Below are 24,827 nucleotides of genomic sequence, written 5' to 3'. Positions count from 1 at the left end.
GCAGTGATGTCAGAGAATGGGTGGAGCTGGGCTGTCTGCTTTTACTTTTGTTTTAGGCTGTTTGCTACAGGGTGTGTTAGTTTTGTTTTGAGAGCTGGATAGCTGCAGGCAAAGCAAGCAGCTGTATAAGGATCACTCTCGGCAATCTAAAGACTGTCTCCAGATCATTTGAGTGATTTCAAAGTGATAACTGTTCTCAGTTGAGAATTTAAACCTGATCTCTGTGTTAAAAAGGGTCTTTTGTCTTATGGATGTTGCAAGGAAAGGTAAGGGTTATTTCCAGAATATTGTGTCTGTGGGGAGGATTGGTGTTTCATAAATAAACATTGTTTTGTTTTAAAAGTACTGTAGCTCTCTGTTGCATCACACCTGTAAAGTGGGCCGTGTGCTCCCCATAACCGCAATCTATTAAAAGTTGTGGGTCAGGTAAACTCCATAATACACTTTGGGGTTCTCTAAACCCTGGCCCGTAACACCCTCCAGACAAACAAAGTTCGAATCACATCTTGCCAGCTTACTCTCCTTTTCCTTCATCCACCTATCCAACTGAATCTTGACATAGTTTCTACTTCACGTATGAACTCTAAGTGAATTCCATTGCCTCACAGCTCTGTGTGAGAACAAACTTGCATTTATCATTGGCTGTTCCTCAATTTGAGGATGACAACCAGACGGGGCTGTGGGGTTCTCCTGTGGGGCTTCATGTGACTGAGCAGGCCAATTTTGCAACCCACAGATCTTTGGGCATGTGGAGCAAGGCGTTCCATGAGGTTGTGGTATCCAGAGTGCCGGATGGGCCCCGTCATTGCCATTCTCTGTGATTTGGTTGCAAGCTTTTCCCAGTCATTGTCAATCCTGCTGTGCTTCAAGCAGAGTCTCCGCATGCGCTTGAAGAATTTTCTTTGTCTTGTTGAGGGAACAGGGTCTGGCGGGAAGGTGATTTTCAGCCACCTGGACACTGGCCAGTCCATTCAAGAGTTTTGTCTGTTTGCAGTTATGTCGTACCTTTCACAACTTTGACACCCCGAACTGCTTTGCACCCAATTAAGTACTCTTGGTGTACACTTGAATGCCCTAAGTGTAATTAATGAAATACAACAGCTACTTGTGCACAGCCAACTCCCACAGTTGGTAATACGATAATCACCAAGTAACCTTTTAAAGCAATGTCAGTTAAAGAGTTTACCGCTAGACCACTGGACAAACGCGGCAGTTCTTTGAAATGGTGACATCAACTTGATCTGAGAGAACAGATGGGGCATTGGTTTAAAATCTCACCCCATGGGCAACCCTTCTGATAGTGCAGCATTCCCCCTGTCGTGGACTGAGAATGTGAGTCAAGATTTTGTACTCTAGAATCATAGAATCTCCAGAGTACTGGGCAGCACGGTAGCACAAGTGGATAGTACTGTGGCTTCACAGCGCCAGGGTCCCAGGTTCGATTCCCCGCTGGGTCACTGTCTGTGCGGAGTCTGCACGTTCTTCCCGTCTGCGCGTGGGTTTCCTCCGGGTGCTACGGTTTCCTCCCGCAGTCCAAAGACTTGCAGGTTAGGTGGATTGGCCATGATAACTTGCCCTTAGTGACCAAAAAGGTTGGGAGGGGTTATTGGGTTCCAGGGATAGGGTGGAAGTGAGGGCTTAAGTGGGCCGGTGCAGACTCGATGGGCCGAATGGCCTCCTTCTGCACTGTTATGTTCTATGTATAGAATGAGGCCATTCAGGGCCCATCAAGTCTGCACCTTCCACTGAAAGCACCCACTCCCCCGTCACCCCACCTAACCTGTTCATCTTTGGACTGTGGGAGGAAACCGGAGCACCCGGAGGAAACCCACGCAGACACGGGGAGAACGTGCAGACTCCGCACAGACAGTGACCCAAGGCTGGAATTGAACCGGGGCAGCACGGTGGTGCAGTGGTTAGCACTGCTGTATCACGGCGCCGAGGTCCCAGGTTCGATCCCGGCTCTGGGATACACTGTCCGTGTGGAGTTTGCACATTCTTGCATGGGTTTCGTTCCCCACAACCCAAAGATGTGCAGGGTAGGTGGACTGGCCACGCTAAATTGCCCCTTAATTAGAAAAAATGAGTTGGGTATTCTAAATGTAAAAAAAAAAAAGAACCTGGGTCCCTAGCGTTGTAATGTAGCAGTGCTAACCACTGTGCCACCATGCCGCGTACGTTACTGTAATTAAGTTTAGCCATCCTAGTTACTATAGTTAGGTTTATCTTGCCCTCTGTTCTGAATCATAGAATTTACAGTGCATGTCATGTGAGAGTACCTTTAAGAAATGGCTGTTTATAAATGGGTGTGTACATAAGTATCTGTAGTGAGAGTACCTTTAAGAAATGGGTGTTTATTACTGCAGTGATGTCAGAGAGGGGGTGGAGCTGGGCTGTCTGTCAGCTTTTTACTTTTGTTTTAGGCTGTTTGCTGCAGGGTGTGTTTTAGTTTTGTTTTCAGAGCTGGATAGCTGCAGTCACAGCCAGAAGGTGTCTGAATCTCTCTCTGTAATCTAAAGACTGTAAATCGATCTTGATGATTTAAAACTAATAACAGGAGTGACTTTAACCTGATGTGCTTCTGGTAAAAGGTGTTTTGAGTCTTATGGATGTTAAAAGGAAAGCTTAAAGGATTACTTAGTGTTGTATTCTTTGGGAGGTGTATTTGAATTGATGGTTGCTAAGATGTTCACTGTATGTTTCAAAAAGGTAAACTTAAGTTCATAGAATAAACATTGTTTTGTTTTACAAAATACTTTTCCATTTCTGCTGTACCACACCTGTAGAGTGGGCCGTGTGCTCCCCATACCACAATCTATTAAAAGTTGTGGGTCAGGTTAACTCCATGATACACTTTGGGTTTCTCTAAACCCTGGCCCATAACAGTGCAGAAGGAGGTCATACGGCCCATCGGGGCCCCTGGAAAGAGCACCCTACTTACTATCCCCGTAACCCCACCTAACCTTTTGGACACTAAGGGACAATTTAGCACGGCCAATCCACCTAACCTGCACATCTTTGGACTGTGGGAGGAAACCGGAGCACCCGGAGGAAACCCACGCAGACACGGAGAGAACGTGCAAACTCCACGCAGACTGTCTCCCTAGGCCAGAATTGAACCCGGGTCCCTGGAGCTATGAGGCAACAGTGCAAACCACTGTGCCATCATGCCACCCCATCTCTTTCATTTAATTACATATCTATGGCCCCTTGTTCCGAATTTGTAGAGCTGAAAACCTCCAAGTTCCAAAAGGCCCGTGTTCTCTGCTGCATGTTACAGTTTTAACTTATTGTTTGTGTTTTCGGCAATGGTTGGTTAAAGATGTTCCTGGGACTTCCGGTTGCGGCGATGCGGAGCTAAGCCGCACGTTTCGGCAGCTCCCGCGACAACGGACTTTCGGGCTCTCCAGAGGAGCCCCAACGGAACTTTTTTCAAATTAATCCCATGTGGGAAGGTGCAGTGAGGTCTCCCCTCACAATATATGGCAGAGATCAGCGGTGGAACGACGAGGAAAGAGGCCCTGGAGCAGAGACCAAAACGAGGGGGAAAGGCAAGATGGCGGAGGGCGGAGAGCGAGCAGCGTGGGGGCCGGGCCAGCAGGAGTTCCTCAGGCGCTGCGTGGAGGAGCTGAAAAAGGAGGTGCTGGCGCCGATGCTGTTGGCGATCGAGGGGCTGAAGGAGACCCAGAAGACCCAGGCGGTGGAGCTTCGTGAGGTGAACGATAAAGTGAACACCAACGAGGACGAGATCCTGGGCCTGGCGGTAAAAATGGAGGCGCACGGGGCGGTGCACAGGAGGTGGGCCGAGAGAATCGAGGTCCTGGAGAACAGGTCGAGGAGGAAGAACCTCCAGATTCTGGGTCTTCCTGAAGGAGTGGAGGGAGCTGATGCCGGGGCGTACGTGAGTACGATGCTCCACTCGCTGATGGGTGCGGAGGCCTCTCCGATCCCCCTGGAGCTGCAAGGGGCTCACCGGGTCCTGGCGAGGAGACCCAAGGCTGATGAGCCGCCAAGGGCGATAGTGGCAAGGTTCCATCGCTTCGCGGACAAAGAAAGTGTGCTGAGATGGGCCAAGAAGGTGCGGAGCAGTAGATGGGAGAACGCGGTGATCCGAGTGTACCAGGATTGGAGCGCGGAGGTGGCAAAGAGGAGAGCTGGCTTTAACCGGGCCAAGGCGGTGCTGCATAAAAAGAGTCAGGTTCGGCATGCTGCAGCCTGCGCGACTGTGGGTCACTTATCAGGACCGACACCATTATTTCGAAACGCCAGAAGAGGCTTGGACCTTTATTCAGATGGAAAAACTGGACTTGAACTGAGGGGATGTGGTTGTATATGGGGTTGTAAATATGGGTAAAGAATATTTCATGGGTGGGATGATGGATCGGGATGTGGGTAGAGTTCTGGTTATAATTCATAAAATTTCTTTATTTCCTTTCTGTAGACAAGATGATGATGATGGGGAATGTGGGCGTCGGTGCTGGAGGGAGGTGAGACTCGGGGATGAGGGAACTGGGATAATGGCCGCAACAGGAGCTGCGCCATAGGGGGCAGGGCTGGTTCAGGAAAGTGCGGGCTTTTCCCACGCCAAAAGGGGGGGGGGGGGGGGGTGGAGGAAGGCAAGGAGGAGGAGAGACTCCCACATGGGGGAGATCGACGGGAAGGCGGGGGAAGCCGGGGTCAGCAGAAGTCAGCTGACTCACGGAAGCAATATGAGGGGAGCAAAAGAGCTTGATGTGGAACTAGCGGGGGGGGGCGGGGGGGAGAGATTCTAGGGTTGCTGCTGCACTGTCCGAGGGGGAACTGAAAATGGAAGAGGTGGTCGAGGTGGGGGTTCCCCGCCTGGGAGACTGGAGGGTGCGGGAGGCGCGAGCACAGGACTGGCCTAAGATAGGAGATGGCTAGTCGGCGGGGGGGGGGTTTAGGGGTAGGGTGGGGGTAACCCCCCAATCCGGCTGATCACGTGGAATGTGAGAGGCCTAAATGGGCCAGTTAAGAGGGCCCGAGTATTCGCGCATCTAAAGGGACTGAAGGCAGATGTGGTCATGCTTCAGGAGACACATTTGAAGGTGGCAGGTCAGGTTAAGGAAGGGATGGGTGGGACAGGTGTTCCATTCGGGGCTGGATGCGAAGAATATAGGGGTGGCAATGCTAGTGGGAAAGGGGGTGTCGTTTGAGGCCAAGAACATAGTAGCGGACAAGGGAGGCCGATACGTGATGGTGAGCGGTAGGTTGCAGGGGACGGAGGTGGTACTGGTGAATGTATATGCCCCAAACTGGGACGATGCTGGATTCATGAAACGGATTTTGGGGTGTATTCCGGACCTGGAGGTAGGGAGTTTGATAATGGGTGGGGGATTTTAACACTGTGCTGGACCCAGCATGAGATCGTTCCAGATCTAGGACGGGGAAGAGGCCGGCTGCGGCCAAGGTGCTTAGGGGGTTTATGGATCAGATGGGGGGAGTAGATCCGTGGAGATTTGCCAGGCCTTTGGCCAGAGAAATTTCTTTTATCTCCCACATGCATAAGGCCTACCCCCGGATAGATTTTTTTGTTCTGGGCAGGGCATTGATCCCGAAAGTGGAGGGAACGGAGTATTCAGCCACAGCCATTTCAGACCACGCCCCGCACTGGGTGGAGCTGGAGCTGGGGGAGGAGAGGGACCAACGCCCATTGTGGAGGTTGGATGTGGGACTGTTGGCAGACAAGGAAGTGTGCGGGAGGGTGCGGGGGTGTATTGAAAGGTATCTAGAGGCTAATGACAACGGGGAGGTGCAGGTGGGAGTAGTATGGGAGGCGCTGAAGGCGGTGGTCAGGGGAGAGTTCATCTCCATCAGGGCTCACAGGGTGAAGAGAGCGGGCAGGGAAAGGGAGAGGTTAGTGGGGGAGATTTTAAGGGTGGACAGGAGCTATGCAGAGGCCCCTGATGAGGGACTACTCGGGGAGAGACGAAGTCTCCAGACGGAGTTTGACCTGTTGACCACAGGGAAGGCAGAGGCACAGTGGAGGAAGGCACAGGGGGCGATATATGAATATGGGGAGAAGGCGAGCCAGATGCTGGCACATCAGCTCCGTAAGAGGATGGCATCGAGGGAAATAGGTGGGGTCAAAGATGGCAGGGGAACTACGGTGTGGAGTGCAGGTAAAGTGAATGAGGCTTTTAAGGCCTTTTACAAGGAACTCTATAGGTCCCAGCCCCCAGGATAAAAAGAGGGGATGCTGCGATTCTCGGATCAGTTGAGGTTCCCAAGGGTGGAGGTGGCTGGTTTAGGGGCGCCAATTGGGGTGGAGGAGCTGGTTAAAGGACTGGGGAGCATGCAGGCAGGGAAGGCCCCGGGGCCGGATGGGTTCCCGGTGGAGTTCTACAGGAAGTATGTAGACCTGTTAGCCCCATTGCTGGTAAGGACCTTCAATGAATCAAGGGAGGGGGGGAACCCTGCCCTCGACAATGTCGGAGGCGACGATCTCTTTGATCTTGAAGCGGGATAAGGACCCACTGCAATGTGGGTCATATAGACCGATCTCGCTCCTTAATGTAGACGCTAAGTTGCTGGCAAAAATTTTGGCCATGAGGATTGAGGACTGTGTCCCGGGGGTGATTCACGAGGACCAGATGGGATTCGTAAAGGGTAGGCAGTTAAATACTAATGTGCGAAGGCTCCTAAATGTGATAATGATGCCATCGGTGGAGGGAGAAGCGGAGATAGTGACAGCCATGGACGCGGAGAAGGCCTTTGACCGAGTAGAGTGGGAGTATCTCTGCGAAGTGTTGAGGAGGTTTGGGTTCGGGGGAGGGTTTATCAGTTGGGTTAAGCGCCTTTACAGAGCCCCGGTGGCGAGTGTGGTCACGAACCGGCAGAGGTCGGAGTATTTCCGGCTGTATCGAGGGACGAGGCAGGGGTGCCCCCTGTCCCCTCTGCTGTTTGCATTGGCAATTGAACCTTTTGGCCATGGCGTTAAGGGAGTCGGGGAAATGGAATTGGGTGGTTCGAGGGGGAAGAGGAACATCGAGTGTCGCTGTACGCAGACGACCTGTTGCTGTATGTGACGGATCCAGTGGAGGGGATGGTTGAGGTAATGCAGATCCTACGGGAGTTTGGAGATTTTTCGGGCTATAAGCTCAATGTGGGAAAGAGTGAGCTCTTTGTGATCCATCCGGGGGACCAGGGAAGAGGGATAGACGACCTGCCGTTGAGGAGGGCGGAAAGGAGCTTTCGATACTTGGGGATTCAGGTAGCTCGGAGCTGGGGGGCACTGCACAAACTTAATTTGTTGCGGTTGGTGGAACAGATGGAGGAGGATTTTAAAAGGTGGGACATGTTGCCACTCTCGCTATCAGGCAGGGTACAGTCGGTTAAAATGGTGGTCCTTCTGAGATTTCTTTTTGTATTCCAATGCCTCCCAATTGTGATCACTAAGGCCTTTTTTAAGAGGGTAAGCAGGAGCATTACGGGATTTGTGTGGGCGAGCAAGACCCCGCGGGTAAGGAGGGGGTTCTTGGAGCATAGCAGAGATAGAGGAGGGTTGGCGTTGCCGAATTTGGGTGGTTATTATTGGGCAGCCAACGTGGCAATGATCCGTAAGTGGGTGATGGAGGGAGAGGGGGCGGCGTGGAAGATGTTGGAGATGGCGTCCTGCAAAGGAACGAGCCTGGGGGCACTGGTGACTGCACCGCTGCCGCTCTCGCCGACAAGGTACACCACGAGCCCGGTGGTGGTGGCAACGCTAAAGATCTGGGGGCAGTGGAGACGGCGCAGGGGTGCGACGGGAGCCTCAGTGTGGTCCCCGATCAGAGACAACCATCGGTTTGTCCCAGGAAGGATGGACGGGGGATTTCAGAGCTGGCATCGGGCAGGGATTAGATGAATGGGGGACCTGTTCATTGACGGGACGTTTGCGAGCTTAGGGGCGCTGGAGGAGAAACTTGGGCTACCCCCGGGAAACGCTTTCAGGTACATGCAAGTGAGGGCGTTTGTGAGGCGGCAGGTAAGGGAATTTCCACTACACAGGGGATTCAAGATAGGGTGATTTTGGGCGTATGGGTCGGAGAGGGCAAGGTGTCGGCGATATACCAGGAGATGAAAGAAGAGGGGGAGGCTTTGGTAGAGGAGCTGAAGGGTAAATGGGCGGAGGAGTTGGGGGAGGAGATTGAGGAGGGTCTATGGGCTGATGCCCTAAGTAGGGTTAATTCCTCTTCCTCGTGTGCCAGGCTCAGCCTGATACAATTTAAGGTGGTTCATAGAGTGCATATGATGGGGGCGAGGCTGAGTAGGTTCTTTGGGGTAGAGGACAGATGCGGGAGGTGCTCAGGAAGTCCGGCGAACCATGTCCATATGTTTTGGTCATGCCCGGCACTGGAGGGGTTCTGGAGAGGAGTGGCGGGAGCAATATCTCAGGTGGTGAAAGTCCGGGTCAAGCCAAGCTGGGGGCTAGCAATATTTGGAGTAGTGGACGAACCAGGAGTGCAGGAGGCGAAAGAGGCTGGCATTCTGGCCTTTGCGTCCCTAGTAGCCCGGCGAAGGATCTTGCTAATGTGGAAGGAGGCGAAGCCCCCCAGCGTGGAGGCCTGGATAAATGACATGGCTGGGTTCATAAAGCTGGAGAGGATTAAGTTTGCCTTGAGAGGGTCTGCGCAGGGGTTCTACAGGCGGTGGCAACCGTTCCTAGACTATCTCGCGGAGCGTTAGAGGAAGGTCGGTAAGCAGCAGCAACCCGGGGGGGGGGGTTCTCTGGGGGACATTTGAGCAAGAAAACACATGAATGATCTGGAAACTGACATGTACGGGAAGAATCCAATGTACAAAGTTTTGTATCTTATTGACTTGCCATGTTCATGTCTTGCCACGCGAGTTCTTTAAAAACATATTTATAAAAAGATGTTGCTGTTGATCCAGGGCAGTGGCTTGTTTCACAGTCTCCGAATACGTCCCCCAAATGATTTGTTTGTCATTAGTAATAGTTCCTAAAGGGCGAGGCAGTGAAACTGAGATTGAATTTGACTGTCAAAGTAATTGCCATCCTGCTTTTAGCACCATTTTTGCATATGTAAGGTTTGCTGTAATGAAAATCGCTTATTGTCACGAGTAGGCTACAAATGAAGTTACTGTGAAAAGCCCCTAGTCGCCACATTCCGGCGCCTGTTCGGGGAGGCTGGTACGGGAATTGAACCGTGTTGCTGGCCTGCTTGGTCTGTTTTCAAAGCCAGCGATTTAGCCGTGTGCTAAACAGCCTCATAATAGATGATAAGGTGCTGAATGTCACCCATGGCCTTTTTCAGACTACAATTAGAATGTGTTTTTCTATTCGTTCTCGGGATTTGGGCAATACTGACATTGCCTGTCCTTCATTGTCCGTTGAGAAGATGCCGGAGGTCTTTTCTCTTGAATGCTGCAGTCGATGTGGTGACGGTGCTCCCACAGTGGTGTTACGTCGGGCATTCCAGGATTTTGACCAGCAAAAGTGAAAGTGATTATGGGCTGGATTTCTGTGAGCAAGGCAGGTGTACAAAGGCAGGGAATTTTCTGGTTCATCGCACGCATCTCGGGTGGGAGAAAAGTGCTCCAGATTGTGGGATCTTTGTTCTGGGATCTTTGTTCTGGGATCTTTGTTCTGGGGCATGGATCTGTGCTGAAGTTGGGCAGCCACCCTTAGAAACAGTTCAGAGGCTGGCACTGCCAAGTGCCAAGGTGGGCTTGTCTCTGTTCTCGTTTTACTCAATGCAAGGCCCTTTAACTCTCGCCCCCTCCGCCCACTCCCCATGCCCTACAGATGCTTACATGCCTACTCATGCCCCTCATATCCTCCATGCCAATCTGTGCCTCCACTCATCTCCATGGCCCGTAGCTGCTCTGCCAACACGATGCCCTCATGCCAACCAATGCACCCACCCTTTTCCCTTACACTCTCCGTGCCAACTCACCCAGTACCTATCATGGGCAGACCTTGTGTGCAATGCTGAGATGAAATGAAATAATGTTTGGATAAAGTGTGAAAATTTAGGTCTGTATGTTCACGCCCTGCTTTGTGTGTGACTTTGAAGGGAACTTGAAAGTGATGGTGTTTCCACTCCTTTGCCATCCTTGTCCTTTTAGGTGGTGGAGGTTTTGAGGTTTGGGAGGTGCTGTTGAAGAAGCCTTTGTGAGCTGATTGCGTTCATCTTGTAGATATTGCCCAATGCAGCCGAGGGGGAGATGAATGTTTAAGCCAGTGGATCCCTCATCACCGTCCTTAAAATCAGTCTGCCTGCAATATCCTTCACGATTCAGTCAGTGGTGGTACTAGCGAGACAAGTCCGTCACTCGAGTATATTCCAAGTGCTTCCTTGAGCATAAGTACTGATCCATATTAGTGGTAATGGCAAGACGGTTTTCTTGTCCATGTTTGAGCTAAAAGCGCGAATTCATAAGAACAGGAGAAGGCCAATTTAAAAAAAAAAAAAAACCTCAGTTGATTCACTTTGAAGTAAAAATGTAATCCCGTACCTTGCCTCCCTTTCCCAAAACACCTCTAATTAGATCACTCCTTAATCTTCCATACTTGAGGGGATACACACCCAGCCTATGCACAATTTAACCCTTTTAGGCCTTGTATCATTGTGGTGCATTTGTGCTTAACCCCAGTCCACGGAGCTGCACTGTTAGAGATAGCATCTGTCAGGCGAGATGTTAAAGAGAATAATTTGAAAGAAATAAGCTGCCATTGATCTAGCACCTTTCACAACCTCGAGGCATCCTAAAATGCTTTATAACTAATGACGATCCTATAAAACAGAGATGAGGAGGCATTTCTTCAGCCAGAGGGTGGTGAATCTGTGGAACTCTTTGCCGCAGAAGGCTGTGGAGGCCAATTCACTGAGTGTCTTTAAGACAGAGATAGATAGGTTCTTGATTAATAAGGGGATCAGGGGTTATGGGGAGAAGGCAGGAGAATGGGGATGAGAAAAATATCAGCCATGATTGAATGGCGGAGCAGACTCGATGGGCCGAGTGGCCTAATTCGGCTCCTATGTCTTATGAAGGGCGGCACGGTAGCACAGTGGCTAGCACTGTTGCCTCACAGCTCCAGGGTCCCAGGTTCGATTCCCCGCTGGGTCACTGTCTGTGCGGAGTCTGCACGTTCTCCCTGTGTCTGCGTGGGTTTCCTCCGGGTGCTCCGGTTTCTTCCCACAAGTCCCGAAAGACGTGCTATTAGGTAATTTGGACATTCTGAATTCTCCCTCTGTACCCGAACAGGCGCCGGAATGTGGCGACTAGGGGATTTTCACAGTAACCTCATTGCGGTGTTTATGTAAGCCTACTTGTGACAATAAAGATTATTATGTACTTTTGAAGTATAATCACTGTTCTAATATAGTCAAACTGTAATGAGCTAAGTGAGCAGATAATCTGTTGATTTGAAGGATAAATGTTGGTGACAAAAACTCCCCTGCTCTTTAAATAGTGCCACGGAATATTTACCATCCATTTGAGAGGGCAGATGGAACCTCAGTTCAATGACACCTCTGACCGTGCAGCACTCCCTCAGTACTACAGCCCAAATATTGTGCTGAGTCTCTGCAGTTGGACTCCACTTTTGATTGAGGTAAAGAGATGAGCTATGACCGATAGCTTTGCTTGCTCGAACAATATTCTGCTCAAAACCAGGTTACAAATGGGTTAACATATGTGCAGCTTTGAAAGTGGTTACAAACAAATTTTGTTGCAAATTTTTACTGACATTGTGTGCTGCACAGAGACATGCACCATGTTTCTTAACCAGGGTCTGATTTGTATTACACTCGAGCGATTAAACCGAGATGGGAAACCACAGAATCCCTACAGTGCAGAAGGAGGCCATTCAGCCCATCGAGTGCACCGACCTTCTGAAAGAGCACGCTAAACTAGGCCCAATCCCCCACTCTATCCTTGTAACCCCACCTAGGGACAATTTAGCATATCCAATCCACCTAAACTGAACATCTTTGGACTGTTGGAGGAAACCCACTCAGACATGGGGAGAACATGCAGACTCCACACAGACAGTGACCTAAGGTCGGAATCGAACCTGGGTCTCTGGCGCTGTGAGGCAGCAGTGCTAACCACTGTGCCACCGTGATGTCATTATGGCAACCAAGGCATTAAATACAAATAAAGTATAAATTTGACCTGGTCATAGTTAATATGGCTTAGCGGAAGGTCTGCAACACCTTCCTAAATGTGTTTTAAGCCTCCCAGCACTACTGTGGAACTGTGTGTGTAATATAGCTATTGATGAGGTGGCTTGAGGCATTATGATTAGATACTGCCAGACTGTGGGATCAAACATTAGGATCCAAATGGCATATAAATGGTCATTAATCAATGGTAAACTCCTCCACTCAGACCACTCATAAAGTGTATTTCGCTGGGGCAGGAGTAAAGATGACCTCTCCCTCGGAGGTAAGAGGGTGGGTTCAAGTAATCCACCTGGGTCTCTGCCCGAATTATGAACATACAAACACATTAGGAGCCGTTTAACTATTCCACCATTCAAACGATCATGGCTGATCATGTTTAGTCACTACTGGTGAAAAGCATTTAATAGATTGTAGAATTTACAGTGCAGAAGGAGGCCATTCGGCCCATCGAGTCTGCACCAGCCCATGGAAAGAGCATCCTACCTAAGCCCACGCCTCCACCCCATAACCCAGTAACCCCACCTAACCTTTTTGGAAACTAAGGGCAATTTAGCATAGCCAATCCGCCTAACCTGCACATCTTTGGACACTAAGGGACAATTTAACATGGCCAATCCGCCTAACCTGCACATCTTTGGACACTAAGGGACAATTTAACATGGCCAATCCACCTAACCTGCACATCTTTGGACACTAAGGGACAATTTATCATGGCCAATCCACCTAACCTGCACATCTTTGGACACTAAGGGACAATTTAACATGGCCAATCCACCTAACCTGTACATCTTTGGACACGAAGGGACAATTTAATCGTTGCCAATCCACCTAACCTGCACATCTTTGTACACTAAGGGACAATTTATCATGGCCAATCCACCTAACCTGTACATCTTTGGACACGAAGGGACAATTTAATCGTTGCCAATCCACCTAACCTGCATATCTTTGGACACTAAGGGACAATTTATCATGGCCAATCTACCTAACCTGTACATCTTTGGACACTAAGGGACAATTTAGCATAGCCAATCCACCTAACCTGCACATCTTTGGACACTAAGGGACAATTTAACATGGCCAATCTACCTAACCTGCACATCTTTGGAAACTAAGGGACAATTTAACATGGCCAATCCACCTAACCTGTACATCTTTGGACAATTTATCATGGCCAATCTACCTAACCTACACATCTTTGGACACTAAGGGACAATTTAATCGTTGCCAATCCACCTAACCTACACATCTTTGGACACTAAGGGACAATTGATCATGGCCAATCCACCTAACCTGCAGATCTTTGGAAACTAAGGGACAATTTATCATGGCCAATCCACCTAACCTGCACTTCTTTGGACACTCAGGGACAATTTAACATGGCCAATCCACCTAACCTGCACATCTTTGGAAACTAAGGGACAATTTAACATGGCCAATCCACCTAACCTGCACATCTTTGGACACTAAGGGACAATTGATCATGGCCAATCCACCTAACCTGCAGATCTTTGGAAACCAAGGGACAATTTATCATGGCCAATCCACCTAACCTGCACATCTTTGGACACTAAGGGACAATTTGATCGTTGCCAATCCACCTAACCTGCACATCTTTGGACACTAAGGGACAATTTATCATGGCCAATCTACCTAACCTGTACATCTCTGGACACTAAGGGACAATTTAGCATGGCCAATCCACCTAACCTGCACATCTTTGGACACTAAGGGACAATTTAACATGGCCAATCTACCTAACCTGCACATCTTTGGAAACTAAGGGACAATTTAACATGGCCAATCTACCTAACCTGCACATCTTTGGATACTAAGGGACAATTTAACATGGCCAATCCACCTAACCTGTACATCTTTGGACACTAAGGGACAATTGATCATGGCCAATCCACCTAACCTGCAGATCTTTGGAAACTAAGGGACAATTTATCATGGCCAATCCACCTAACCTGTACATCTTTGGATACTAAGGGACAATTTAACATGGCCAATCCACCTAACCTACACATCTTTGGACAATTTATCATGGCCAATCTACCTAACCTACACATCTTTGGACACTAAGGGACAATTTAACATGGCCAATCCACCTAACCTGTACATCATTGGACACTAAGGGACAATTTAACATGGCCAATCCACCTAACCTGTACATCTTTGGACACTAAGGGACAATTTAACATGGCCAATCCACCTAACCTGTACATCTTTGGACACTAAGGGACAATTGATCATGGCCAATCCACCTAACCTGCAGATCTTTGGAAACTAAGGGACAATTTATCATGTCCAATCCACCTAACCTGCACATATTTGGACACTAAGGGACAATTTAACATGGCCAATCCACCTAACCTGCACATCTTTGGAAACTAAGGGACAATTTAACATGGCCAATCCACCTAACCTACACATCTTTGGACACTAAGGGACAATTTAACATGGCTAATCCACCTAACCTGCAGATCTTTGGAAACTAAGGGACAATTTATCATGGCCAATCCACCTAACCTGCACATCTTTGGACACTAAGGGACAATTTAATCGTTGCCAATCCACCTAACCTGCACATCTTTGGACACTAAGGGACAATTTAGCATGGCCAATCCACCTAACCTGCACATCTTTGGACACTAAGGGACAATTTAACATGGCCAATCTACCTAACCAGCACATCTTTGGAAACTAAGGGACAATTTAACATGGCCAATCTACCTAACCTGTACATCTTTGGACACTAAGGGACAATTTAACATGGCCAATCTACCTAACCTGCACATCTTTGGATACTAAGGGACAATTTAACATGGCCAATCCACCTAACCTACACATCTTTGGACATTAAGGGACAATTTAACATGGCCAATCCACCTAACCTGTACATCTTTGGACAATTTATCATGGCCAATCTACCTAACCTACACATCTTTGGACACTAAGGGACATTTTAACATGGCCAATCCACCTAACCTGTACATCTTTGGACACTAAGGGACAATTTATCATGGCCAATCCACCTAACCTGCACATCCTTGGACACTAAGGGACAATTTAACATGGCGAATCCACCTAACCTGTACATCTTTGGACAATTTATCATGGCCAATCCACCTAACCTGCACATCTTTGGACACTAAGGGACAATTTATCACGGCCAATCCACCTAACCTGCACATCTTTGGACACTAAGGGGCAATTTAACACGGCCAATCCACCTAACCTGCACATCTTTGGACACTAAGGGACAATTTAACATGGCCAATCCACCTAACCTGCACATCTTTGGACACTACGGGACAATTTAACATGGCCAATCCACCTAACCTGCACATCTTTGGACACTAAGGGACAATTTAGCATGGCCAATCCACCTAACCTGTACATCTTTGGACACTAAGGGGCAATTTATCATGGCCAATCCACCTAACCTGCACATCTTTGGACACTAAGGGACAATTTAGCATGGCCAATCCACCTAACCTGCACATCTTTGGACTGTGGGAGGAAACCGGAGCACCCGGAGGAAACCCACGCAGACACGGGGAGAACGTGCAGACTCCGCACTGACAGTGACCCAGCAGGGATTCGAACCTGGGACCCTGGAGCTGTGAAGCAACTGTGCTAACCACTGTGTCAACAGAGGAAGTCAGTTGAGCTCACCATCTGGTGTGGTGTTCCTTCCTCCTCCAAATAGCCATGTGACACTTGATACCTCGCCTCACACGTGCAGAATCGGCGCTTGGCAATGTACTAGAACTCGATAGTCAATGAGGCCCTTAGAATTTAACCAGTGCCACAGTGACCAAGATGGGAGGGGAGAATGACCTGATGGGGTCGATCATAAAATATGAAGCACATAAATTTGAATGTTATCTTTGTGTTACAGAGTGCAGTGCGCAGAGATAATGTTTATGAAAATCCATCCATTTCTCTACTTGCTGACTCACCCGGTATTTCAATATCTGTTCTCTATTGACCCATACAAATAAGAGCAGGTGCATGAAACATGGTGACTTTGCCAGTGGTTGGAATGAACAAAACAGCAGGTTCCATGCACGAATCAGGTACAGCCCAGCCAAGTAATCAGTGTTACGCAACATGCACTTGAATTGTTCAGAGTATGGATATTTTACTGCTCTATTTTCTCCTTCCACTCCCAGCTTTCGATAAGTCTGCTCCAGTCCTATACGGTAGCACGGTGGTTAGCACTGTTGCTTCATAGCCCCAGGGACCCAGGTTCGATTCCCGGCTTGGATCACTGCCTGTGCGGAGTCTGCACGTTCTCCCCGTGTCTGCGTGGGTTTCCTCCGGGTGCTCCGGTTTCCTCCCACAAGTCCCGAAAGACGTGCTGTTAGGTGGATTGGACATTCTGAATTCTCCCTCTGTGACCCGAACAGGCGCCGGAATGTGGCGACGAGGGGATTTTCACAGTAACTTCATTGCAGTGTTAATGTCAGCCTACTTGTGGCAATAAGATTATTATTATTCTGTACTGCCTTCTGCCACTATTCATCAATCTCAAACTGTCCAACTTGCAGGCTAACCCTGTTTTCAAATCCAAGAACAAGAGGCAGGGAACAGACAATAGCTCCTTGTATTTGTGGAATGTTACATGACAATTATGGAGGACGTGTGTCATAGGGGGTAAAGTACCTGCCTCTAAGCTGGAAGCTCTGGGTTTGAATGCCATCCCAGGACTGGATGGCCAAGGAAGAGGCATTCATAACATGACCAAACAGGTTGATTAGCAACCTGCAAATGCTTTCAACACATGCCCATGGTAGGTGGTAAGAATGGGAGAGATTCCTGGTCAGCCAGGAATGGAACGAAAGCTGAAGCCTCTACCATCACACTCCATAGCTCCCGATTCCAACATGCATGTAAAAGTGTATGTTGTCACAACTCCGACTCCCTGTAACACGCCACCACCACATGACAATTGTGTTTACGGGAATAAAGGGATTTGATAGGTTAGGCAGAGAGTTTGCCCTGATGGGGAAATCCAGAGAAAGAGAGCATCATCTTAAAATTGGAGCAAGTCCATGTCAAAGGGAAATCAGGAAGCATTTTTCCACCGAGAGTACAGGGAATTTGAGGGCAGCACAGGCCAAGGAAGGAATGTGGGCCCTTCCTGCTCTGTTTGGGGTCACTCAGTCCCATATTGGATATTACCACGTTTCTGTAGATGAGGGCTTTTTTCCCTTTCAAAGTGCCATGAAACACCATCCCAGTTTAGTTCATACATTTTTCTTTAACTTAGCACACCCAGGTAAACAGAACCTGTGGGGAAGGTTTCTTTTATGAAGACACCGAGTTGAACAAAAGGAACAAAGGTTTATTTACAAAGCTTAAAGTACACTGCTCCTGGTGATACCCAACCGGCCTGAAGCCCCCAACCAGCCGACCTTATATACAAAGGCGATTAAGCTTCCCCCAGCCCCTAAGTGGGGAAGCTCTTATTCCGCAAGGGACACGGTTAGGACAGTTTTTGTGGTCCACTCCCTCTTGGTTTCCGATCTCACCGGCTCGCTCCCATTGGTGAGATCTGGATCCCGCCGCGGCGTGGCAAGGAACCAATAATCACCAATTAAGTCCAATCTCCATATTGTTAACGGGAAGGACCCCCTATTGAGGATGAGCCGGACCAGGAAGGGCTGGAGGATGAGCCCAGGGCGGAGCCGTGGGACCAGCCGGAAGATGGAGGATAGGCAGTGGCGGCGAGGGTCCGGAATGCCCGGAGGACCACGAAGGCCCTCACCCTCGCCGCTTCTCATCGGGCGTATTCGTCATTGCGCCTCCTCTCCCCATCACAGCCACCATCACCCCACCCCACAACTGTGCCCCCAGTTCATAATAGCAGGGAGCTCCTCCTCCTCGGTGGCCGCATGTTCCCCCTCCTCCGCCTCCAGCACATCGCCCCACTGCTGTGCCAGGTTGTGGAGGGCACAGGGAGCCCGGGGGTCTGGGGCTGGGAGGGAAACTGGGGGAGGAGGGGTGCATGCTGGCCCACAGTGTGGAATAATGTGGCAGTGGCTTTTCACACGTCTCGGTGTACAAGTACAGTAGTGACCTCTGCTGTCCCTAGCTTTCAGTGGTGCCCCATGCCCCAGGGAGTTGGTCTGCACGCTGGCATGGCTGGGTGCTGTCTGGGGTTTGCTCTGCGGGATCGGTTTAAGTGCTGCGCCCTCTCGTTAGCGGAGAGCTGCCGGGCGCGGTCTCGACGAATCGGCTGGCGGGTCAGCCATTTGCGGCGCAATTAACGTTCGATCCCAGTGACAGCTTCACCGGGTCGACCGGCGGGAAAACTGACCAATCCCGCTCACTACCACACTTCGAATGAATTTGGTTAAATCGCGCCCATATTCTTTATCTTACAGTGTGTCACACTTCAAAATGTCCGAATAATTAAAAAGAAAGTCAGCCATTTTCTTGCTGATTTTTCTGACCTTGATTACCTGCCGTCTCCCTGCACAAATGTCCCTTGGCAAGTAACCTCAGCAGTGGCGTAGTGGGATTGTCGCTGGACTAGTCATCCAGAGACCCAGAGTAATGTTCTGGGGACCCGAGTTCGAATCCCACCACAGCAGATGGTGAAATTTGAATTCAATAAAAATCTGGGATGCAAAGTCGAATAATGACTGTAAAACCATTGTTGATGGTGTCCTTTAGGGAAGGAAATCTGTCATCTTTACCTGGTCGAGCCTACAAGTGACCCACATCCAGTACTGCCCACATCCCATGAACGAATAGAAAGAAAAATGACTGCTTCACAGCTATCTCTCTGAGGCGAAATATTCCTACCTACCAGCAGGAGAAATGGACAATCGTATTACTGTCAGTTTGAGTTAATGGCTCCTTTTGTTCTCTCCATTCGTATCCAAACAGATGAATACCATGCCATGCAAATATACGCCAACGCCCACAGAGGGTAGAACTGTACTTCACTGCTGTCAATTAAGCTGCATCGATCAGTGAACCACACCAAAGTACCAATGTAATGCGAAATGATAACAAAATCAGTCAATTTTAATTTCCACTGGGAACTGGACATAGTACAAGTCTCATCACATGAAGCAGATTCGGAAACGTGTGGAGTGGGGCAGCTGATTTGATTGAGAAATGAGAGGTGCCTATATTTAGCTTGCTTCTCCTCCTGAAAGCTCAGTCATGTTACGTTCAAGAGCACCACATCTGAGGACTGCAGAATTGGTTTATCAAGGGGGTTCTGCATTTTTACCAGGACGATTCTCAAACACTGCAGTCCAGTTTTATGCAGAATTGTCTTTGTTTAATCGATCACTGGGGGCAAATTGCTCCATCGTCTATGTATAGTGGAGTTGTGAGTCTTCGCACTGATTTTTTCTCTCCCCCCCCCCCCCAGTTGAGGCACCACGAGGATTGACACATCGAGCAACCAATGGTGAGAGTGTGAGGGGTGGAGCATGAGGAACATACTCGACCAGAATTGGCAAACCTAGTTCCTCACCGTCAGTGTGGGGAAGTGGCTCAGTGCTGTTCCACCTTACAGCCTTCACCTGCAAGAGTTCTTTCACTCACACCTGCCTCTTTCATTCAGCAAAATCCATCGATTTGCAGAAAGTTACAATCCAAACCAGAATGTCAGTGGAAACCGCCTTTAGTGCTGTTAGCTGCAGCCCTGGATTGCTGATCTGGAGAATTGAGGTGAGTTGCAAGCTTGTTTATAACCGGGTGGCAATAAATTTGGATAGAAACCCCAAATAGGAGCAACTGGGAGTTTACGCCATATTTGCAGCTGTTAATCGGGCTTTCCTCATCAATAATCGACTCAGAGTTACAGAGTTATTGTTTTCCAATCCAAAAGGTTGGATCATCAACTCGGAGTGACGTTCTTGCCAAGTGGCTCACCTACATGTTTGAAACCAATAGCAGCCGACTCCTTTCAGTTGTCACGAAATAGTGGAGGTAAAGTTTTATTTTGTGCTTTATGTCGTAAAGTTTTTATTATTTTTGGCAGAAATTGGAGTTGGTGCCGATTCCCGAGAAGACCTATGGTAACTTTTTTGATGGTGACTGCTACATCCTCCTCGCGGTAAGTTTACAAAGCTGGCTTTGCGGCATGACAAGTGGAAATGAGGCCCATAAAACCACTTTTGGGTGTTGGTTCTTCTGGTAATTAAAGCAATGGAAGTCCGTAATGGGGAATGTAAAATGTTCTAATTGTTTGGACTCTACATCACCCAGGGCAACTACAGTGTTAGATACAGAGTAAAGCTCCCTCTACACTGTCCCCATCAAACACTCCCAGGACAGGTACAGCACGGAGTTAGATACAGAGTAAAGCTCCCTCTACACTGTCACCATCAAACACTCCCAGGACAGGCACAGCACGGGGTTAGATACAGAGTAAAGCTCCCTCTACACTGTCACCATCAAACACTCCCAGGACAGGCACAGCACGGGGTTAGATACAGAGTAAAGCTCCCTCGACACTGTCCTCATCAAACACTCCCAGGACAGGTACAGCACAGGGTTAGATACAGAGTAAAGCTCCCTCTACACTGTCCCCATCAAACACTCCCAGGACAGGTACAGCACGGGGTTAGATACAGAGTAAATCTCCCACTACACTGTCCCCCATCAAACACTCCCAGGACAGGTACAGCACGGGGTTAGATACAGAGTAAAGCTCCCTCTACACTGTCCCCATCAAACACTCCCAGGACAGGTACAGCACGGAGTTAGACACAGAGTAAAGCTCCCTCTGCACTGTCCCCATCAAACACTCCCAGGACAGGTACAGCACGGGGTTAGATACAGAGTAAAGCTCCCCCTACACTGTCCCCATCAAACACTCCCAGGACAGGTACAGCATGGGGTTAGATACAGAGTAAAGCTCCCTCTACACTGTCCCCATCAAACACTCCCAGGACAGGTACAGCACGTGGTTAGATACAGAGTAAAACATCCTCTCAGATATCACAGTAATAAGGTATTCCTATTTCCCACATAAATGTGAATAAGATTTTTCTTATAAGGTAACCAATTGATCTTAAATTGTGGAATCATTCAGGGGGGGGCTGAAATAATCCAGCAGCCTAACGGTGGGGGTAGGAGGAGTTTCTGCTCTTGAGCCTCCAGCTGGTCAGAGCTAAAATTGGCATTTTTTAAATAAATGAAGCAACGTTTGAGAAGTGTTTATTTTCCTTGGCTGGTGTACTGGTGGGAACCATTCCAACAGCCTGCGTGCTGCTGTATTAGAAAGGGAAATCAGTCACTATTCCTGCTTCTGATCTTTATCAACTGGGCTCTGCTGGAAGCACATTTGTGTGTGAATGAGAGAGAGTGGTGAGAATGTAAATCTCATTACCACGGGGAATAGTTGAGGTGTGTAGCATAGTTGCATTTAAAGGGAACTAGACAAACACTTGAGGGGGAAAGGAATAGAAATGCATGCTGATGGCTTGAGATGAAGTCGGGGTCGGAGGAAGCTTTTGTGAAGCATAAATACCAGCCTCAATCTGTTGGGCTGAAGGGTCTGTTTTTATGCTGTATGAATGGAGGAGGCTATAAGCAGGATCAGGCTTAGCTCACTCCTACATCCTTATCCTGGTCACGTGTTACAGTATTGTCGGTACCAACCCACCTCTGCTTGCCGATTTACATTGGTCCCCAGTCTGACAATACCTCCATTTAAACATTATCTTCCTTGTTTTCAAATCACTCCATGGTGTGCTCCCTATCACTCAAACGCCCCCCAGCCCTCCCAAATCTCTTACACTTCTAGCTTCTTGAGATTCTTGATTTTAACCACTCCACCATTGGTCACCATGCTTTCAGCTGCCTGGACCCTAAGCTCTAGAATCCCCCCCCCCCCCGTAACCTCTCTCCCTTTCCTTTAAGATGGTTCTCAAAATATACTTTAATTACCGTAGGTGTCAAAATTTGGTCTGATTTTTTTGATCTTGTGAAGCACTGTCACCATCCTGTCGATTGGAGGATTTTAGGAATATTGGCTTCTAAATATTGTGGTGATATGCATCACTGTATATACACAAGGGATTAATGTAAATACACTACAACTAAGTAACCACTAGAGGGAGCACCAGAGATGTCATGACATATAGACATACAGCTAATGAACACATAGAATAGGACACAACCAATGGGTAATCAGGACACCCAGAGGTGGCATTACCACAAGGGGGCACTTCACAACCCATATATAAGGACAGGGCACACATGCTCTGCCTCTTTCCACAGACAGACATCTAGAGAGTACATCAGGGTTGATCAACAGCATCACACCCAGCACGTGGCTTAGAGCAGGCTGGTAAAGATAGACTGAGTTACTACAGCTAGATTAACAGAGAGTCAAACTCATTTAAGAACTGTGTAAATAGTTCAATAAACAAGTTGAACTCATTTCGTAGTCTGGAGCTTCCTTTGTCAAAGCGTACATCAAGGAAGCAGCGTATGCTACACGAAGCAGCTTAACACAACAAATATTGGGACAAGTTAAGAGTTAAAAGCCTGGGGGCGTAGTGTGTTTGACTACAATGGTCATGGTTTTAAGAAGGATTTTGCTTCTAGGAAACAATATGTGAAATTGACCAGAGGAATGTGGATTGGCTGGGGAGGTCCCTGGGGAGTTAATGTTCGTTTGCAGGCTGCAGTGATCATGTGTTTTTTTCAGCTCGGAGAGATGAGGTTATTGCTGGGTGGAGCTGAGAAAGGCAGAGAGGGGCAGTGAGTTTGGAGAAGCTTTGAGAGAGAGAGAGGAACTGAATTCTGATCTGCCTGATCCTGAATCCACAAGTAGGATAGTTTAAAAAGGAGTAATAACATTTTAAAGCAGAGCAGTCTTGTCTGAAGACAAGGAAGAGGCTGAAACAATCCTGTTGAAGCATCTATTTGAAGATATTCAGCCAGAGTCTGAAGGGATTGCAACCGGAGCCAAATCTGTTTTATATTCAAGTATTACTCTGTGCCCTGCTAATTTTAAATTGGATTAAGAACTGTGGGCGTCATTCTCCGACCCCCCACCGGGTCGGAGAATGGCCGTTGGCCGCCGTGAATCCCGCCCCCGCCCCCCGCCGAAGCCTCCGCTCCCGGAGATTGGGCGGGGGCGGGAATCCGGCCGCGCCGGTTGGCGGGACCCCCCGCTGGATTCTCCGGCCCGGATGGGCCGAAGTCCCGCCCAGGAATTGCCTGTCCCGCCGACGTAAATCAAACCTGGTATTTACCGGCGGGACCAGGCGGCGTGGGCGGGCTCCGGGGTCCTGGGGGGGGGGGGGGGGCGCGGGGCGATCTGACCCCGGGGGTGCCCCCACGGTGGCCTGGCCCGCGATCGGGGCCCACCGATCCACGGGCGGGCCTGTGCCGTGGGTGCACTCTTTCCCTTCCGCCTCCGCTACGGCCTCCACCATGGCGGAGGCGGAAGAGACTCTCCCCACTGCGCATGCGCGGGAAACTGACAGCGGTCGCTGACGCTCCCGCGCATGCCCTGGGAAACTGACAGCGGCTGCTGACGCTCCCGCGCATGCACCGCATTTCCGCGCCAGCTGGCGGGGCAACAAACGCCATTTCCGCCAGCTGGCGGGGCGGAAATCCCTCCGGCGTCTCCCTCAATGTTGGGGCTAGGCCGCCAAAGATGCGGAGCCTTCCGCACCTTTGGGCCGGCGCGATGCCCGTCTGATTGGCGCCGCCTTTGGCGCCAGTCGGCGGACATCCCGCCGTTGGGGGAGAATTTCGCCCTGTATGTTTCTTTTCTTATTGTTTAATTGGTAAGTGTACAGTAGTGTTAAGGGGTAATTGTAAGCTGTTCTTTTCAGGAATGAAATTAAAAGTTTAATATTATATTCACAATAAGCTTTAGTTTTAGAAATACCAAAGCCCTATTTCTTCGTGCAATCGCTCCTGGAGTGAATCATTCTTTCCGCACAGTCTTACAAATAAACTCAAATATTGGGGTTTCGGCCCAGTATCCGAGCCACTGCTGGGTGTGGGATCGTCATGCTTGGAACATCTTATGTTAAAGGAGCTATATAAATGCAAGATGTTGTTAAAACATTCAAACTATTTTCTCCCCCTCCATTGTGCAGACCCAGAGAGTTGGCAGTGGTTTCAAGCATGACATCCATTACTGGATTGGGATGGAGTCATCCCAGGATGAGCAGGGCGCAGCTGCAATTTACACAATTCAGCTGGATGAACATCTGGAGGGAGCGCCAGTGCAACATCGGGAAGTGCAGGCACACGAGTCAGAGACCTTCAAGGGTTACTTCAAAAATGGAATCATGTGAGTCCTTTCCTTTGTCTGTGAGTAGGACAGATAGCACTTGGGGTGTGATAGTTGGGGGACATGATGCTTGGGGCTCATTATTAGGGGGGGGGGGACTGTACTTGATGTTCGATACGCCAGGGGACACAATGCTTGAGGCTTGATATCCAATCGACATGGTACTTTGGGTGTGATATTGAAAGGACACTCTGCTTGGGACTCGATATCCAATGGACACGGCACTTGTACTTCATTATCTGCACTTTATGCTGTCTTGTTGTATCAGAGTGCAGCTGGAATTTGGTGAAACAGGGAGTTAGGTGAAAGAGGGAGGAGCAGAGACAGCCAGACCTGCGAGGGGCACCTTTACTCGGGTAGCGGGCTGAGTTTGA

At 49.1% G+C, this 24,827-nt stretch overlaps 1 protein-coding gene across 1 annotated transcript in view; it reads left to right on the top strand.

The window, feature by feature from the left end:
- Window positions 1-19,725: 19,725 nt before the first annotated feature.
- avil (advillin) overlaps window positions 19,726-24,827 on the top strand; it is a 53,596-nt gene continuing 48,494 nt past the window's right edge. The window contains exons 1-3 of the mRNA XM_072494020.1: window positions 19,726-19,856; window positions 20,170-20,244; window positions 24,257-24,453. Coding sequence (XP_072350121.1) covers window positions 19,791-19,856; window positions 20,170-20,244; window positions 24,257-24,453 — 338 coding nt within the window. The 5' untranslated portion in view covers window positions 19,726-19,790. The remainder of the gene's footprint in view (window positions 19,857-20,169; window positions 20,245-24,256; window positions 24,454-24,827) is intronic.

Source organism: Scyliorhinus torazame, chromosome X (genome assembly GCF_047496885.1).
Source record: "Scyliorhinus torazame isolate Kashiwa2021f chromosome X, sScyTor2.1, whole genome shotgun sequence".
Taxonomy (NCBI): Eukaryota; Metazoa; Chordata; class Chondrichthyes; order Carcharhiniformes; family Scyliorhinidae; genus Scyliorhinus; species Scyliorhinus torazame.
Note: the sequence above shows the minus strand (reverse complement) of the source record. Positions and strands in the feature narration are given on the sequence as shown.